Source organism: Panicum hallii, chromosome 3 (genome assembly GCF_002211085.1).
Source record: "Panicum hallii strain FIL2 chromosome 3, PHallii_v3.1, whole genome shotgun sequence".
Taxonomy (NCBI): Eukaryota; Viridiplantae; Streptophyta; class Magnoliopsida; order Poales; family Poaceae; genus Panicum; species Panicum hallii.
Window position 1 is genome coordinate 9,153,053 of NC_038044.1, and position 17,624 is coordinate 9,170,676.

The 17,624-nt window shown below is 44.8% G+C and overlaps 1 protein-coding gene across 3 annotated transcripts; it reads right to left on the reverse strand.

Annotated features, from left to right (window-relative positions):
• Positions 1-141: 141 nt before the first annotated feature.
• On the reverse strand, positions 142-4,714 carry LOC112887665 (chalcone--flavonone isomerase-like). Of its 3 annotated transcripts, none has more exons than XM_025953905.1 (6): positions 4,480-4,714; positions 4,236-4,394; positions 3,902-4,131; positions 3,025-3,814; positions 1,482-1,571; positions 1,346-1,393 (listed from the first exon to the last, which is right to left on the reverse strand). In XM_025953905.1, the coding sequence occupies exons 1-4, from the start codon at positions 4,574-4,576 to the stop codon at positions 3,644-3,646; spliced, it is 657 nt and encodes a 218-aa protein (XP_025809690.1). In that variant the 5' UTR covers positions 4,577-4,714; the 3' UTR covers positions 1,346-1,393; positions 1,482-1,571; positions 3,025-3,643. The 3 variants fall into 3 exon arrangements, with proteins under 3 accessions (XP_025809692.1, XP_025809690.1, XP_025809693.1); XM_025953908.1 differs by having other exon boundaries at positions 4,236-4,384; positions 4,480-4,612; XM_025953907.1 differs by lacking the exons at positions 3,902-4,131; positions 4,236-4,394; positions 4,480-4,714 and adding an exon at positions 142-561 and having other exon boundaries at positions 1,190-1,393; positions 3,025-3,252.
• Positions 4,715-17,624: the final 12,910 nt, after the last annotated feature.

Here is a 17,624-nt window from a genome sequence, read left to right on the forward strand (position 1 = left end):
TTTGCACATAACTTGGGAATTCAAGTGGATTCTCCGCAAAACACAACTCTTTTTCCCTTGGAGTTCTCCTTTTCCTCCTCTGAGATATGCTTGGCGAGAAGTTGAAGTACAGATTAAACAAATAAGTGTACAAGGCACAAATGACAATAGATATCAAATACTAGATGTCCAGAACCATAGTCGGATGGTTTGGTAAATGATTGCATCATTCTGGTTTCAAGTTCTACGCCCTCGAGTAATTGAAACCAAATTGGTGACATTTAGAATGCTTGCATCTGGAGATACAAATTACTACCAGGAAACCAGTCAACCAAATACTTGATTGATGTCATATGTACAAGCTGTATTCCCCTGCCTGGTCTTGGTAGCTACAAGCAAGGCCAGCGGCAAGGTATAGGACATCTAGGTATAGTGTACTTGACAAGAGTAAGGCTATGAGATGTTCTATCAGAAAAAAGGCATCTGTCAGTTGCTACACTTGGGTGAACTCCAGTGCGTTCCCATCTGGGTCTCTTGCAAAGATCGCTGGACGCCCAGATTTGCTGAGTGTGTAGCTGATTCCTGCATTTCAGTTTAGTAGTAAAGCCATCAGATTTTCAGCCTTTCAGGTGGTAGGTAAAGGAATGGCGATACTGTTGTGCTGACTGATGGTCAGTATCTAATGAAAACCTTTTTTTGACTGGAAACTGTGGGGGAGTTCCCCCACTGCATGACCTTTTCCAACTTTTCGAAAAGGGGGATAAAGTACATTAGTCTTTACAAGGACTCAAAAGTCCCAAAAGAAAAGGTAAATACAAAAGAGGTAATGTCTTGTACATCAGAGACAAGTTATACGTAGAAACTGAAACATGAGTCTCTGAATAGCCAACAATGTTGTAACAAAATGGTTGCCTAAAACTATGTGCAAATTTTTACTGGAACCTCTCTTTTTCCCCCTAAGCATGATCTTAATTTAGCAAGCCAGCAACATTAATAGGCTATACTTACCAGTTTTATCTCAAATAACATTGCTTAATCTGTATAGTTATTTCATTAACAGTATAAGCAGTTCTTTTTGGATGGTAGAAGGCAGATATAATCAACACCACAAAGCTCATATCACATAGTAACAAAGAACGATTAGACAAAAGAATGGGTATCTACAGTGCAGAATAAGCAGCAGGCAAGGAAAGTAAAGATTCAGGCATACCAGCTTTGTCAAATATTTCTTTCAGCTTCAACACATCTTTGATTGCTATACAGGTATGACGATCACGCCCACCGTGCTCTGGGCGTCCTGTCAGAGGATCAGGATTTGGCAGCTCCATCAAATGGATCATCTCAGAACCAACCCAGAGCCAAGCACCTCTGTATGGAAGCTTGTCAGTTGGCCTAGCACAATTCACCTTAAGACCTGATTGACCAATGCATCAGTTTGCTTTACAAGAACAAACTGCAGAGCAAAAGAAGTATACAACATATAAAACAGACAGCTAACTCACCTAGGAGGTCCTTGTAGAACGCCATTGACCTTTCAAGATTTTCACACAGAATCCCAACATGATGAAGGCTAACAACTCCATAATCAGGTTCTGCGCGGAAGATCAGGCAGCAATTTTGTTTAGACAAAAGGTAGTCAATGGAAGTTTGATAAAAAAATATACATGTTTGTGTCTGTAGGTAGCCACGAGAATGCTGAATATTCCATGGCAGTAGCAAATTAGGCTACTAATAGTTGCCTTGTACAGAGAGGTGAAGACCTGCTAAGCACTTTGCATCATTATTATTGGCTGCGTTCTAGCTTGGCAGGGGGTATGTATATCTGGGATGAGACCAATCTGAGATGTACGCTACATAAGGAGCAAATGGGAGGAGATAGCATCTACATTAGAGTTCATGGGAGAGGAGGATGCCCTGATCTGGCAGTGCGCCTCCTCAAGGGTGTATTCCTCCCAATCCTTGTATAGAATCATCAATTTCAGGGGCCTCACCCCTGTTTTTACACCAGCAGTGTGGAAGCTACATCACCGCGCAGGGTACATGTTTTAACTTGGATAAGAGGAGGAAAGTAGACGATGAAACTTGATTTCTTTTGTTGTGAAAAAAGAAGGCATTCTCCGCCTCTTCTTTGAGTGTGTAGTAGCAAAATAAATGTGGTGCTGCCTAGCTGAAGTTGTCAATTTGCATGCTATAGTTTACTTTGAATCAAGAGCCAGATTTTGGATTTGTGATAAAAAAAAACATGCTGCTCTCTATTTTTGCTCTGCTGCTCTGTGGGGTCTGTAGAAGCCAATGAACCATTTTGTTTTCAGAAGGAACTTGCGGGACATGACGATGGTGTGACGCCAGGTGATCCAAATGTTCAAGGGCTAGAATTTCGATGCTGTTCTCCCCAACACGACACCTCGAGACATATAATATATAAGCAATGGGAGGAAAAGCTGGAAGATGTGGTGTCAAGACCAAAGAGGCTATCAGATGGATGGTGCACCCTGATGTGCAATCTAACACTTCATATTGGTAGCAAAGGTGAGCTGGGAGCACTGAATATTAACCAACGCCCGTTTGTTCAGCAACCTTGCTAGATTTTTAGTAGGTATGGCAGTCACGAATTATACAGAGTAGCAGCCGAAGCTCCATGGAACAATTTCAACGTGTTTTCCTGAACATAATATAGACAATGTAAAAAAAATCATTGATATCTATATGCCCCAAAGCATGAACATCAAAATGGACACTATGGCTCTTTGCTCTCCACTATTGGCAAAGATGACCAGCCACGAAATTGGATCTGCAACATCGGATCCAGTACTCAAATAGCTCCTAGAGGTAGTGCTGGGCTAACTGCACAATTATATGTTGCAACAAGGTTCTTGGACAGAGCAGGGCCCAATTAAGTGACCGTATTCAGAAATTCAACCATTAACCATCACCCGAACACTTACTCACCTGAGTACTATTCGTACAGAGCAAGAGATCTCCGTTTTGCATAATCAATAATCAAGTGAATTTAATAACAGGCATCAGCAAGAACCAATAACTCACCCTGGGCCGGCTCCTGCGCCGTGATGAGCTGCTGCTCCCCGCCTGTGGCAACCAAAAGGCGTGTGCGGAAGCGGCGGGGCGCGACGGCGGATGGGGTAGGCTGCGCCCTGGCCGCCGCGGCGCTGGACGCGGAGAGGAGGGGAGGAGACGCGACGCACCTCGTCGCCATTGCTGCCCTCTTCCAAGAGATGCTCGGACCTCCCCCCTCATGATTGCGGGCTATATGGGCCTCCTCTGTTTTTGTGTGGGTCCGGCCTTTTGGCATTTTCTTTTCATCTCGTTTATTTTGTTTTGTTTTCCTGCTCTTGACTCATTGTGCGCCGCAAGATTCAGAATTCAGATCATATATATGTGACATCCATAACCTCAACTTGCAACAGGTAATCACAGTTAAATTTCCGTATGCGCTAGCATCCGGAGTGTTCAGGTTGCCCACGACTGCACTGCACGGGCACGCACACAAGTAACAACTGGAATCTTCCCTCAAAAACAGTAACGACTGGAATCGGAACAAGACAATAAGTTTCACCACCACGGGCAAACACTGAAACCGCACGGCAGACGACAGGTGTAGGTGTGTAGCGTCTGTCGGATGGATCACGTATAGGACAGTGTGCAGTCACGCTCCGCCCTTGAGGATCTCCGGCACCCTCGTCGCGATGCTCTGCTTGGTCGCCGGCGAGACGCTGCGCTCCCCGATGATGGACTCCAGCACCGCCTCGCAGAGCGCCTTGTTCTCTATCGCAGCGATGCCGGCACCCGGCGCCGACGAGTCATCGGAGAAGGCGACCTGGATCGATCGATGAAGCAGATCAATTGAAACGTGTGCGGGTAAATCCATCGGATGACATCGAACTTGCGGGTGATCAGTGCTCACGGTGAGGACTCCGGCGGGCGAGTGGGTGAAGAGGACGGACGCGCCCGGCGCCAAGCTATGGCTCTTGAAGGCCGCATTGAACTCCTCCACGGCCGCGGCCTCGGCGTCCGTGTACGCGCCGGTGGCCTTCAGGTACGCCACGCGGCTCTCCATCACCTTCCCCGCGAACTCCTCGGCGGCGACGGTCTTCGGCCAGATGAACGTCACCCTCGTGAACTTCTCGAACTCGCCTGCGTGCGTGCGTGAGATGGTCAAACCGTAACATAATAAGCACCCAGTTACCGCCTTGCCGGCCCGGCCGGCGGTGAGCCGATGAGCGTGATCTGCAGCTTACCGGTGTAAACGTCGCGGAAGAAGGCGGGGTCCGCCGCGAGCTCGTCGGCGGTCTTGCCGGCCCATTTGCCTGCCAGCGCCGCAACGGCGGCGTCCTCCAGGTACACGCCGATGGCCGCGATCTTGACGAAGTTGCCTTCAGCCTCCATTCTTCGCACACCTTATCATGTCATTGCCACGAAGTGTGATACTCTGCACCAACTTATGTGGCGGAACGTGAACTGTGATGCAGAATGCTAACGCACCTCCGCCGGCGAGGAAGTGCTTCCTGCTGGAGCCCGGCGGGCAGGCCACTGGCGGGAAGACGACGCCCTCCACCGCCACCTCCGACGACACGGCCATGGATGCGCGGCAGCAGAGAGAGCTTGAGGCCTTGAGCCGGTCTACTACCTGTTGCGTGCAGATGTGACAGAAAAGATTGGAACGGAGGGAGCTGCGCTATTGCGAGAGATCTGACCTTTAAAAGGCATTATAATGTTGACAGTGTTTATTTCAGAAATAAAATGATGTTGCGTTGTGATAAGCATCGTGTACAAATCATTTTGAGTGACGAACGCCACTAATTAGTAACTAGCTAGAGTATGCCATGCTCTCTCTGACTTTTCAAGGTCGAAGATACGACTTTGACTGCTATTACTTTGATTGCTTCGTAGTAAGAAAATACTAGTAAAATTATACAACAATCTGGTATAATTTTCATAGATTCGACTTGATAGTTTTAAGGGTCAAAGTTTGTATGAGGGTGCGGATTCGTCAACAAAAAATAAAATAAAGAAATATCATAATAAATACTAATGAATTTAGTTATCTCACTTAAATCTGGAGAAGAATCAGTAGTTCATCTAAAAGTATGCGTGTAATATTTCTAGATTTATCTACAAGGATAAACGAACTCAAGAGAACACTAATCAAATGCGATTACCCAATTAAATACTAAAATTCCTCCTAAAAAGAAACTGAAGTTTAGAAAAAAAAATTAGAACTCTACTGCAGTTGGGGCTGGATAACAAGCCGGCTCAGCTCGATTCACTCCAGCTCGTTATCTTAACAAGCTGGCTCGGCTCGGTTCGATAAGCTAACGAGCTAGCTCGGCTCACTAAAACTAAATTTCGAGCGAGCTCAAACCAGCTCGCGAGCTACGGCGTCACACCAGCTCGCGAGCTACGGCGTCACAGATACCAAGCAACGAGAAAATACAGAAGAAAGAGGTTAGAATCGAATCAATTCGATCTTTAAACTAAAAATGAATCAAATCGATTCAAATGCGACTTCACAAACATTGCCCAGCTCACAAAAGCAAGTAAATAAACGCAGTAGAAAGTAAAAACAGGGATTGGAAATTTGAACTATTAGAGACGGGATGTGCTGACGATCTCCTGGCCACAGTGCTTGAGCATGACGTCCGCGCCTGTGAGCATGAAAAGCTGAGCACCAGCCCCGTCCCTGGGCACGTGCGACCTGTGCATTGGCACAGGCCCCCAAAAATGCAGGGCCCCCAAGCTAGATTAGTTTACTACTAGAGTGTCATTGGTGCTTGCAAACTGGACGTGGCCACTCAAGTTTCTTTCTATACAGCTTCTCGGGAAAACGTCGCAACAGCGCAAACTTTCCTTCTACTCCATCAATCTCTTCCCAATTTTTCCTCTCTTTTTTTTTCCAGCAAAAGGACTAACAGCAGTTGTACATCCTAACATTGTAGCATGAAGCGTCCCTAATCCCAATCTCTTGCTGTTTCCTTGTGGGTACATTTCTTTTCCTTAATCTCGTTTTTTTCTTAAGCCTAATCCCAGTCCTAGCACAAATTGATCATTTGGGATTGGCTGGTGGCTGGTGCTGCTCGACCACTGAAGGCGCTTCTTGTTGGATCGGGGATATCTAAAACAATAGAAGCCACTACCGATCAACCTTTGTGTGCCTATAGTTTCTTCTTGAAATTTAGAGCCCTTTTAATTTCATCCTTTCTCTATTTGTGCATCTGTATTTTAAGTCATGTAGTGTGGAAGTTGGATAGAATCATAGAAAATATGGCTTGTTATGAGATCGTAGAACGAAAAAGAAGGAATACAACATTGGTTGGTTGCATATGCTGCAACCAGGCCCGTAGGATGCAGGCTGCAACTATTTGGTTGCTCGTACTGTGTTCCGAGCTGCTCACGAGATGCAAAAGTACCTCATGAGCCTGGCTCTGCAGATACGCAGATTTTGGGCGTTTCTGTGGAGCCTGGCTCACTGGGTGCAACCACCTCCTCTTTAGTACATGATTAGTACATATCAAGTGATATTAATATATTTTAAGAAATATTAAGATGTAACAAGGTAAAATAAAAGTAATAAGAATATGGTTACACAAAATAAATATTATGGTAATAGTATTTTATCATCTTTTATCTTATACGGGCAACCAAACACATCTCTCCTCAGCCAATCTAATCAGATAGCATGCCATTGCATGATACGAGCCGGGCTAAGGGTGTGTTCGTTTTCTACCCTCTAAACTTTAGACCCATCACATCAAAGAGAATCTTATCATTTTTAGAAGTATTAAATAAAGTCTAATTACAAAACTTTTTGCACAAATGGGTGCTAATTCGCGAGACAAATTTAATAAGCCTAATTAATCCATAATTTGCCACAGTAATCATCCGCTAATCATGGTCTAATATACCTCATTAGATTCATCTCGCGAATTAGCCCTAGGGTTCTGCAATTAGTTTTGTAATTAGACTTTATTTAATACTTCTAAATAACAAGATTCTCTTTGATGTGACGGGTCTAAACTTTAGATCCTAGGAAACGAACGCACCCTGAGCCATGCGGGTAGACAATAAGATCCTAACCCGATTTTAGAAATGTGTTCGAGCTATACCAAGTGATTAAGCTATAATTTATAGTGTAAAAATTATTATATTACTTTGCAATTAGATTGAGGGCCTAAATTATAATTTGGCACAGGGCCCACATATTTTGCGGCACGGCCCTGCTGAGCACTGAGCTAAGGCTCCCTTTGGTTCAGCTTCCCAGCTCCCAGATTCGCGTTGGAGAAATCGGATTGGCAACCAAAGGGTTCCGGCAAACAAATTGATTCCGGTGAATCTACCGATTCCAGCCAGTCGAACTGAAATCGGCAGCGACCCCAGATTTCCCAGCTGCGGCGCGTTTTATTTACCTGCTATGCCATCGGTTACAACGATCGAACCGTTTTTCTCTTATTCGCGTGAGCTTCTCTTTCCTCCTTATCCACGAGCTGCCCCGCCGGCTGCAGGTGCTCCCGCCGCTGCAGCTGCTCCCCTCCGACGCCCTCCCCGGCGCCCCCCGCCGGCCCCGCCGCGCCCCCCGCCACCCCCCAACGCACGCCCGCTGCCCCCGCCGCGCGGCCCCGACGCGCCCCGACGCCCCAGTCGCCCTCCGCCCGAGCCGCGCGCCGCCAGCCCCCCGCCCCCCGCCACGCCCCGCCGCGCCCCCCGCCGGCCCCCGCCCCGGCCGCGCCCCGCCGCCCCCCGCCGCGCCCCCGCCGCCCCCCAACGCACGCCCGATGCCCCCGCCGCCCGGCCCCGACGCGCCCCGACTCCCCAGCCGCCCACCGCCCCAGCCGCCCGCCGACGCCCCAGCGGCCCGGCCCCGACGCCCCAGCCGCCCGCCGCCGCCCCAGCCGCCCGGCCCCGACGCCCCCCGACGCCCCAGCCGCCCCCCGCCCGCTCGGAGCACGTAGGCCCCGATCTCAAATCGTTATTCTCGCGACCCTCGGCGATCCTTCCCCCGCTTCAAGGTACGGCGATCCTCTCCCCCATCCTCTCCTCTAGTTTGGCGTGGTTTGGTAGTTGTGCTTGGTCCGTGGCTAGGAACTAGTTTATTATTATTAATGCTGTTAGTATCTAGCAAACAAGAAAAACATTTTTACTGAACTGCCAGTGGCATGGTCAGGTGGGTGTCCTGGAGTACCTGGGCACAGCCACATTTTTCAAATGTCAATGGAGATAAGCTGTTTACAAGGCCTAAATCATGGTCGATTACCTCTGGGCATAGTTCACGCACTATCGAAAGTTTCTAGCAACCGCACTATGGATTGCTGTTGAAACAATTGCATTTGTTTGATATACACTTCGTAATTGTTATGTCAAAATCAGAATATTGTCTTATTTGTTATCTTTTGTATTGGCAAGAACATAATATTATTATTATTATTGTTATTTCATGATGTTCTGTTGGCAGGTTGAGGTTTCAAAAGAATTTGGCATCCCAGTAGAATCCCAACGATTTTGGGTGTGGGCTAAGCGGCAGAACAACACCTATAGGCCCAGTCGGCCATTGGACTTGCAGGAGGAAAAAACTGCTGTAAGTGGAATGCCCATTCTCGATGTTATGTTGGTGTTTGATGCTGTTAGATTACCATTCAAATTGTTCTCTTTAAAAGAACATGTTGGGTAACTGCCTCTACATTCACAATGAAAACTTCATGAGGCATTTTCCTCCTGTTTTCTTCCAAGTAACTAGCATTGCAAGTGATGAATCTTTTGGGGCTTAAGGGGTGGAATTGTACTTGCCCAGCCTTGCCATCAACTGAACAATTAATACCTTTTTGTATCATTTTGTGAAATTAATAGGAATGTCAAGTTCAGAAGCTTATACCGGTGGCTGTATGCCTCGTATCACGATAAATGCAACCAATCAATTAGGTCTTATATATGTTCTCTGTCATACATTTGGATGACATACCAAATCCCTGTACTGTTAATTTCTTGTTTCCTTATTTTATGGATTTTGCAACCTAATTTCTGTTATGATATTCTTGAATTCTGCTGGTTTCTTTATCCTTTCATTTATTTTTGTATCTGTCAGTTATGTTGATTCACAGCTAAAGTAATGTTCTCTCGTTTGGGCAGATTTGCATGCTTAAAGATGCAATAACTGTAACCAAATTACAGACTTCTGAAGTAAGGCTGTTCTTGGTGGTTCATTTCAGACAGGTTAGATGATTTACTTTTTCTTGATTTTGTCCCCATACTTTGATTTGTCTTGGTTATTTCTTTACCATCTAACATAGCTTATAAAGCATACAGGAGAATCAACCAATTTCTAGAGTTACACATGTAGCTGTTCATGTCATCTTCTAACTATAGTGCCAGAAATTTTTGTATTTGGGTATCTTGATTGAAATATTGCAATATTATATTATGGTACAAGTATGTTTTAGTTTATAATGCATTCCTGTTCCTAATGTGCCAGCTGAAAATTCTTTTTGCAGAGCGCCAGGCTCCTCCTCCAGCTCCTGCTCAGAGCGGTGGTGGCTCCATCCTTGGAGGAATTGGGTCCACAATTGCTCAAGGTTGGTATAGACAGCTTGTCCTTTTCGGGTCCACATATATCGTGTTAAAAATATCTTCTTGACAACACTATTCGAATTTGTAACTGGTCATACCAGTTTACATTTACATTCTGGCAGCTTGATAATTCTTTTTATTCACACTAGTATGGCTGAGAAGGCGGTGTGGGATAAGGAAAATGTGAAGCACTTCTGTGACATATGCATGCATGAGGTTAATGCTGGGCATACGCCATTAGGTCATTTGAACAAAGTCGGATGGAAGAATGTTGCAGAAAAGTTTGAACACATAACTGGTCGGAAACTAGAACATTTGCAACTCAAGAATAAATGGGATAGTCTGAAAAGAAGTTATACTGTTTTTATGGAGTTAAAAAATGCTGCCACTGGACTTGGTTGGAATGATGACAAGCAGACTGTAGATTGTTCAAATGAATGGTGGAACGAGCATCTTGCGGTGAGTGTCGCAAGAATTGTCATTTTGTAGTTTTGTTGGATATTTTGTACTATCTAATTGAACCATTGTATTGCAGAGATGTCACGATCCAAGTAATGGAAGGAAATGCAAACATGTTCAGTTTAGAAAACGTGGTCCGGACAACTTGGAGGCGATGCACATCATGTTTGGAAGTGCACATGTTACTGGGGCATCTGCTTCCATACCGGGAGATTTGTCTGATAATTGCAGTGATGACGAAGTGCATGAGCTTGAGAGAAGCCCCTCAAATATCCACATGTCCAGTATGCTCCAACATAAAGGCAAGAAGCGTAAAGGCCCTTCTTCTACGTGTGCGGATGACAAGGAAGAGAAAAGTCCATTCTTACGTCTGTACAAGCAAACCTGCAGCAAGATCGAAGATGGAGTGAACAAGATCACGAGTAGTATAGAAGCTTCATCGGCCCCTTATATGACCAGCAACATTCCTACCCTTGCAGAGGCCTTGAGGATGGTGAAAGAATGTGGAGTACAGGAGAAAACTGGCCTCATGCATACAGCTGCAATGGCGATAATGAAACCTGATTTTAGGGAGCTCCTCGGATTGCTGGACACAAATGAAGGAAGACTTGATTTGCTGCAAAGGGAGCATGAGATGAAGAAGTTGCCTTAATCATTATGTTCAATCTTGTTATGTGAATCCTTACTGTTGTTTGGACCATTATATTGTTGTTCTTATGCTTGCAAACCTTTATGTTTGAGTCCTTGTTTGTTCGGACCCGTATTTGTATGAAACCTTTATGTTTGCGTCCTCATATGTTCAGACCTGTATGTTGATGATCTTAAATGTGGCTTATGGTATGTACTTGTTATGCTTATGCTTGCAGAGGCATGGACGATTTGGTAAAGAAGGGTCACAATGGACTTCAACTTCTAGCCGAGTTGTCTAAGCAGGCTGCCACCATTGGACATTTAGGTGACCGGTACACCGAAAGGTACTTGAATAAAAATGATTACAGAAATCCTCAACAATGTGGAATTGAGTGGGTCGAAGAGTGCCTAGCTGCCCCTAGATATTTCTACAAGATGTTTAGGATGACTCCTGAGGTTTTCTGGGAACTTCATAATTTGCTTGTCGCTAACTACGATTTGAAGTCAACAAGCAATGTTTCATCTGTGGAGTCACTAGCTATGTTTTTATGGATTGTTGGAGGACCTCAATCTTTTTCTCAAGCTGAAAACCGCTTCATTCGGTCCCTATGGACAGTTCACATTAAATTTAAGGAAGTCTTGAAATATTTGAGAAAATTAGCAAAAGATAATATCACACCGAGGGATCCTACTTTCAGTACGGAGCATGCAAAGGTTAGAGAAAACCGTTTCTGGCCTCATTTCAAAGATGCTATTGGAGCCTTAGATGGGTCACATGTGCAAGTTTCGGTACCTACAGAGGATGTTGTCAACCACACATGTCGGCATGGGTACACATCGCAAAATATTCTAGCAGTTTGTGATTTTGATATGAGGTTTACTTTTGTGGTTACTGGTTGGCCGGGCTCTGCACATGACACACGGATCCTCAATCATGCCTTAACAAATTTTGGTGATAAATTTCCGAAACCACCTGCAGGTACAAATGCTAAGTTTGTGTATACTTTGGTATTATTTGAAGTATAAGTCATGAAGTATATGTCATTAACTTGTCTTCTTTTTTAGGCAAATACTACCTTGTGGATTCCGGTTATCCGAACCGAACCGGATATCTTGCTCCTTATAAAGGAATTACATATCATCTACCAGAATTTCGTCTTCGCAGACAGCGAGCACCTCAAGGGAAATATGAGATGTTCAATTATTTGTATTCATCCTTTCGCAATGTAATTGAGCGTGCATTTGGAGTCCTTAAGCAAAAGTGGCGTATATTGAAGTTGATGCCAAGTTTCTCAACTCGTACGCAGGCGCATATCATTATGGCTTGCATGGCATTGCACAATTTCATTCGTGATAGCGCGTTACAAGATGATGCGTTTGACAAATGTGATGAAGATGAGAACTATATGCCGCGAGATGAGGACGACACCGAGGAACCAGAAGTGGCGCAACTAGAAGTGGATGAAATTATTGAGGAGGAGGACGAGGTTACCATGAACATTGTTCGTGATAACATAGCTAATGCTTTGATTAGTTGAAGATAATATTTTAGTTAGGTCGATGTGGATCTATATATCTTTTGTATTAATTATATATGTCAAACAATTCTAATTATGTTAATTTCCTCTCCAAAACGGTTATCTACGTATCCTTACGATTAATCAGCATATAAACACTCCTATACAGTCTCAGGGGCAAAACTGACATTTCTCACAGAATCCCACAGCTGACAGCTGTTTCAGCCAAACAGCTTTCAGCTTTACTATAGCTGTCAGCTCACAGCAGCTTTCCCACAGCTGAATCAGATTTGGGAAAGCTGCTGTGAGCTGACAGCTGTAGGAAAGCTGAAAGCTGTTTGGCTGAAACAGCTGTCAGCTGTGGGATTCTGTGAGAAATGTCAGTTTTGCCCCTGAAACTATATAGGACTGTTTATATGCTGATTAATTGTAAGGATACGTAGATGACCGTTTTGGAGAGGAAATTAACATAATTAGAATAGTTTGACATATATAATTAATACAAAAGATATATAGATCCACATCGACCTAACTAAAATATTATCTTCAACTAATCAAAGCATTAGCTATGTTATCACGAACAATGTTCATGGTAACCTCGTCCTCCTCCTCAATAATTTCATCCACTTCTAGTTGCGCCACTTCTGGTTCCTCGGTGTCGTCCTCATCTCGCGGCATATAGTTCTCATCTTCATCACATTTGTCAAACGCATCATCTTGTAACGCGCTATCACGAATGAAATTGTGCAATGCCATGCAAGCCATAATGATATGCGCCTGCATACGAGTTGAGAAACTTGGCATCAACTTCAATATACGCCACTTTTGCTTAAGGACTCCAAATGCACGCTCAATTACATTGCGAAAGGATGAATACAAATAATTGAACATCTCATATTTCCCTTGAGGTGCTCGCTGTCTGCGAAGACGAAATTCTGGTAGATGATATGTAATTCCTTTATAAGGAGCAAGATATCCGGTTCGGTTCGGATAACCGGAATCCACAAGGTAGTATTTGCCTAAAAAAGAAGACAAGTTAATGACATATACTTCATGACTTATACTTCAAATAATACCAAAGTATACACAAACTTAGCATTTGTACCTGCAGGTGGTTTCGGAAATTTATCACCAAAATTTGTTAAGGCATGATTGAGGATCCGTGTGTCATGTGCAGAGCCCGGCCAACCAGTAACCACAAAAGTAAACCTCATATCAAAATCACAAACTGCTAGAATATTTTGCGATGTGTACCCATGCCGACATGTGTGGTTGACAACATCCTCTGTAGGTACCGAAACTTGCACATGTGACCCATCTAAGGCTCCAATAGCATCTTTGAAATGAGGCCAGAAACGGTTTTCTCTAACCTTTGCATGCTCCGTACTGAAAGTAGGATCCCTCGGTGTGATATTATCTTTTGCTAATTTTCTCAAATATTTCAAGACTTCCTTAAATTTAATGTGAACTGTCCATAGGGACCGAATGAAGCGGTTTTCAGCTTGAGAAAAAGATTGAGGTCCTCCAACAATCCATAAAAATATAGCTAGTGACTCCACAGATGAAACATTGCTTGTTGACTTCAAATCGTAGTTAGCGACAAGCAAATTATGAAGTTCCCAGAAAACCTCAGGAGTCATCCTAAACATCTTGTAGAAATATCTAGAGGCAGCTAGGCACTCTTCGACCCACTCAATTCCACATTGTTGAGGATTTCTGTAATCATTTTTATTCAAGTACCTTTCGGTGTACCGGTCACCTAAATGTCCAATGGTGGCAGCCTGCTTAGACAACTCGGCTAGAAGTTGAAGTTCATTGTGACCCTTCTTTACCAAATCGTCCATGCCTCTGCAAGCATAAGCATAACAAGTACATACCATAAACCACATTTAAGATCATCAACATACAGGTCTGAACATATGAGGACGCAAACATAAAGGTTTCATACAAATACGGGTCCGAACAAACAAGGACTCAAACATAAAGGTTTGCAAGCATAAGAACAACAATATAATGGTCCAAACAACAGTAAGGATTCACATAACAAGATTGAACATAATGATTAAGGCAACTTCTTCATCTCATGCTCCCTTTGCAGCAAATCAAGTCTTCCTTCATTTGTGTCCAGCAATCCGAGGAGCTCCCTAAAATCAGGTTTCATTATCGCCATTGCAGCTGTATGCATGAGGCCAGTTTTCTCCTGTACTCCACATTCTTTCACCATCCTCAAGGCCTCCGCAAGGGTAGGAATGTTGCTGGTCATATAAGGGGCCGATGAAGCTTCTATACTACTCGTGATCTTGTTCACTCCATCTTCGATCTTGCTGCAGGTTTGCTTGTACAGACGTAAGAATGGACTTTTCTCTTCCTTGTCATCCGCACACGTAGAAGAAGGGCCTTTACGCTTCTTGCCTTTATGTTGGAGCATACTGGACATGTGGATATTTGAGGGGCTTCTCTCAAGCTCATGCACTTCGTCATCACTGCAATTATCAGACAAATCTCCCGGTATGGAAGCAGATGCCCCAGTAACATGTGCACTTCCAAACATGATGTGCATCGCCTCCAAGTTGTCCGGACCACGTTTTCTAAACTGAACATGTTTGCATTTCCTTCCATTACTTGGATCGTGACATCTCTGCAATACAATGGTTCAATTAGATAGTACAAAATATCCAACAAAACTACAAAATGACAATTCTTGCGACACTCACCGCAAGATGCTCGTTCCACCATTCATTTGAACAATCTACAGTCTGCTTGTCATCATTCCAACCAAGTCCAGTGGTAGCATTTTTTAACTCCATAAAAACAGTATAACTTCTTTTCAGACTATCCCATTTATTCTTGAGTTGCAAATGTTCTAGTTTCCGACCAGTTATGTGTTCAAACTTTTCTGCAACATTCTTCCATCCGACTTTGTTCAAATGACCTAATGGCGTATGCCCAGCATTAACCTCATGCATGCATATGTCACAGAAGTGCTTCACATTTTCCTTATCCCACACCGCCTTCTCAGCCATACTAGTGTGAATAAAAAGAATTATCAAGCTGCCAGAATGTAAATGTAAACTGGTATGACCAGTTACAAATTCGAATAGTGTTGTCAAGAAGATATTTTTAACACGATATATGTGGACCCGAAAAGGACAAGCTGTCTATACCAACCTTGAGCAATTGTGGACCCAATTCCTCCAAGGATGGAGCCACCACCGCTCTGAGCAGGAGCTGGAGGAGGAGCCTGGCGCTCTGCAAAAAGAATTTTCAGCTGGCACATTAGGAACAGGAATGCATTATAAACTAAAACATACTTGTACCATAATATAATATTGCAATATTTCAATCAAGATACCCAAATACAAAAATTTCTGGCACTATAGTTAGAAGATGACATGAACAGCTACATGTGTAACTCTAGAAATTGGTTGATTCTCCTGTATGCTTTATAAGCTATGTTAGATGGTAAAGAAATAACCAAGACAAATCAAAGTATGGGGACAAAATCAAGAAAAAGTAAATCATCTAACCTGTCTGAAATGAACCACCAAGAACAGCCTTACTTCAGAAGTCTGTAATTTGGTTACAGTTATTGCATCTTTAAGCATGCAAATCTGCCCAAACGAGAGAACATTACTTTAGCTGTGAATCAACATAACTGACAGATACAAAAATAAATGAAAGGATAAAGAAACCAGCAGAATTCAAGAATATCATAACAGAAATTAGGTTGCAAAATCCATAAAATAAGGAAACAAGAAATTAACAGTACAGGGATTTGGTATGTCATCCAAATGTATGACAGAGAACATATATAAGACCTAATTGATTGGTTGCATTTATCGTGATACGAGGCATACAGCCACCGGTATAAGCTTCTGAACTTGACATTCCTATTAATTTCACAAAATGATACAAAAAGGTATTAATTGTTCAGTTGATGGCAAGGCTGGGCAAGTACAATTCCACCCCTTAAGCCCCAAAAGATTCATCACTTGCAATGCTAGTTACTTGGAAGAAAACAGGAGGAAAATGCCTCATGAAGTTTTCATTGTGAATGTAGAGGCAGTTACCCAACATGTTCTTTTAAAGAGAACAATTTGAATGGTAATCTAACAGCATCAAACACCAACATAACATCGAGAATGGGCATTCCACTTACAGCAGTTTTTTCCTCCTGCAAGTCCAATGGCCGACTGGGCCTATAGGTGTTGTTCTGCCGCTTAGCCCACACCCAAAATCGTTGGGATTCTACTGGGATGCCAAATTCTTTTGAAACCTCAACCTGCCAACAGAACATCATGAAATAACAATAATAATAATAATATTATGTTCTTGCCAATACAAAAGATAACAAATAAGACAATATTCTGATTTTGACATAACAATTACGAAGTGTATATCAAACAAATGCAATTGTTTCAACAGCAGTCCATAGTGCGGTTGCTAGAAACTTTCGATAGTGCGTGAACTATGCCCAGAGGTAATCGACCATGATTTAGGCCTTGTAAACAGCTTATCTCCATTGACATTTGAAAAATGTGGCTGTGCCCAGGTACTCCAGGACACCCACCTGACCATGCCACTGGCAGTTCAGTAAAAATGTTTTTCTTGTTTGCTAGATACTAACAGCATTAATAATAATAAACTAGTTCCTAGCCACGGACCAAGCACAACTACCAAACCACGCCGAACTAGAGGAGAGGATGGGGGAGAGGATCGCCGTACCTTGAAGCGGGGGAAGGATCGCCGAGGGTCGCGAGAATAACGATTTGAGATCGGGGCCTACGTGCTCCGAGCGGGCGGGGGGCGGCTGGGGCGTCGGGGGGCGTCGGGGCCGGGCGGCTGGGGCGTCGGGGCTGGGCGGCTTGGGCGTCGGCGGGCGGCTGGGGCGGCTGGGGCGTCGGGGCGCGTCGGGGCCGGGCGGCGGGGGCAGCGGGCGTGCGTTGGGGGGCGGCGGGGGGCGGCCGAGGCGGGGGCCGGCGGGGGGCGCGGCGGGGCGCGTCGGGGGGGGGGGGGGGGGGCTAGCGGCGGGCGGCTCGGGCGGAGGGCGGCTGGGGCGTCGGGGCGCGTCGGGGCCGGGCGGCGGGGGCAGCGGGCGTGCGTTGGGGGGCGCGGCGGGGCCGGCGGGGGGCGCCGGGGAGGGCGTCGGAGGGGAGCAGCTGCAGCGGCGGGAGCACCTGCAGCCGGCGGGGCAGCTCGTGGATAAGGAGGAAAGAGAAGCTCACGCGAACAAGAGAAAAACGGTTCGATCGTTGTAACCGATGGCATAGCGGGTAAATAAAACGCGCCGCAGCTGGGAAATCTGGGGTCGCTGCCGATTTCAGTTCGCACTGGCTGGAATCGGTAGATTCACCGGAATCGATTTGTTTGCCGGAACCCTTTGGTTGCCAATCCGATTTCTCCAACGCGAATTTGAGCTGGGAAGCTGAACCAAAGGGAGCCTCAATGGAGCACGAAGGCGGAAAG

What these genes read in the sequence shown, in the direction of transcription:
- LOC112887665 (XM_025953905.1), bottom strand. Translation starts at nt 4,576, where the DNA reads ATGGCCGTGTCGTCGGAGGTGGCGGTGGAGGGCGTCGTCTTCCCGCCA. An exon ending in GCACTTCCTCGCCGGCGGAG is followed by an intron (nt 4,395 to 4,479) that starts GTGCGTTAGCAT and finishes TGACATGATAAG; the next exon opens with GTGTGCGAAGAATGGAGGCT. An exon ending in CTTCCGCGACGTTTACACCG is followed by an intron (nt 4,132 to 4,235) that starts GTAAGCTGCAGA and finishes GCACGCACGCAG; the next exon opens with GCGAGTTCGAGAAGTTCACG.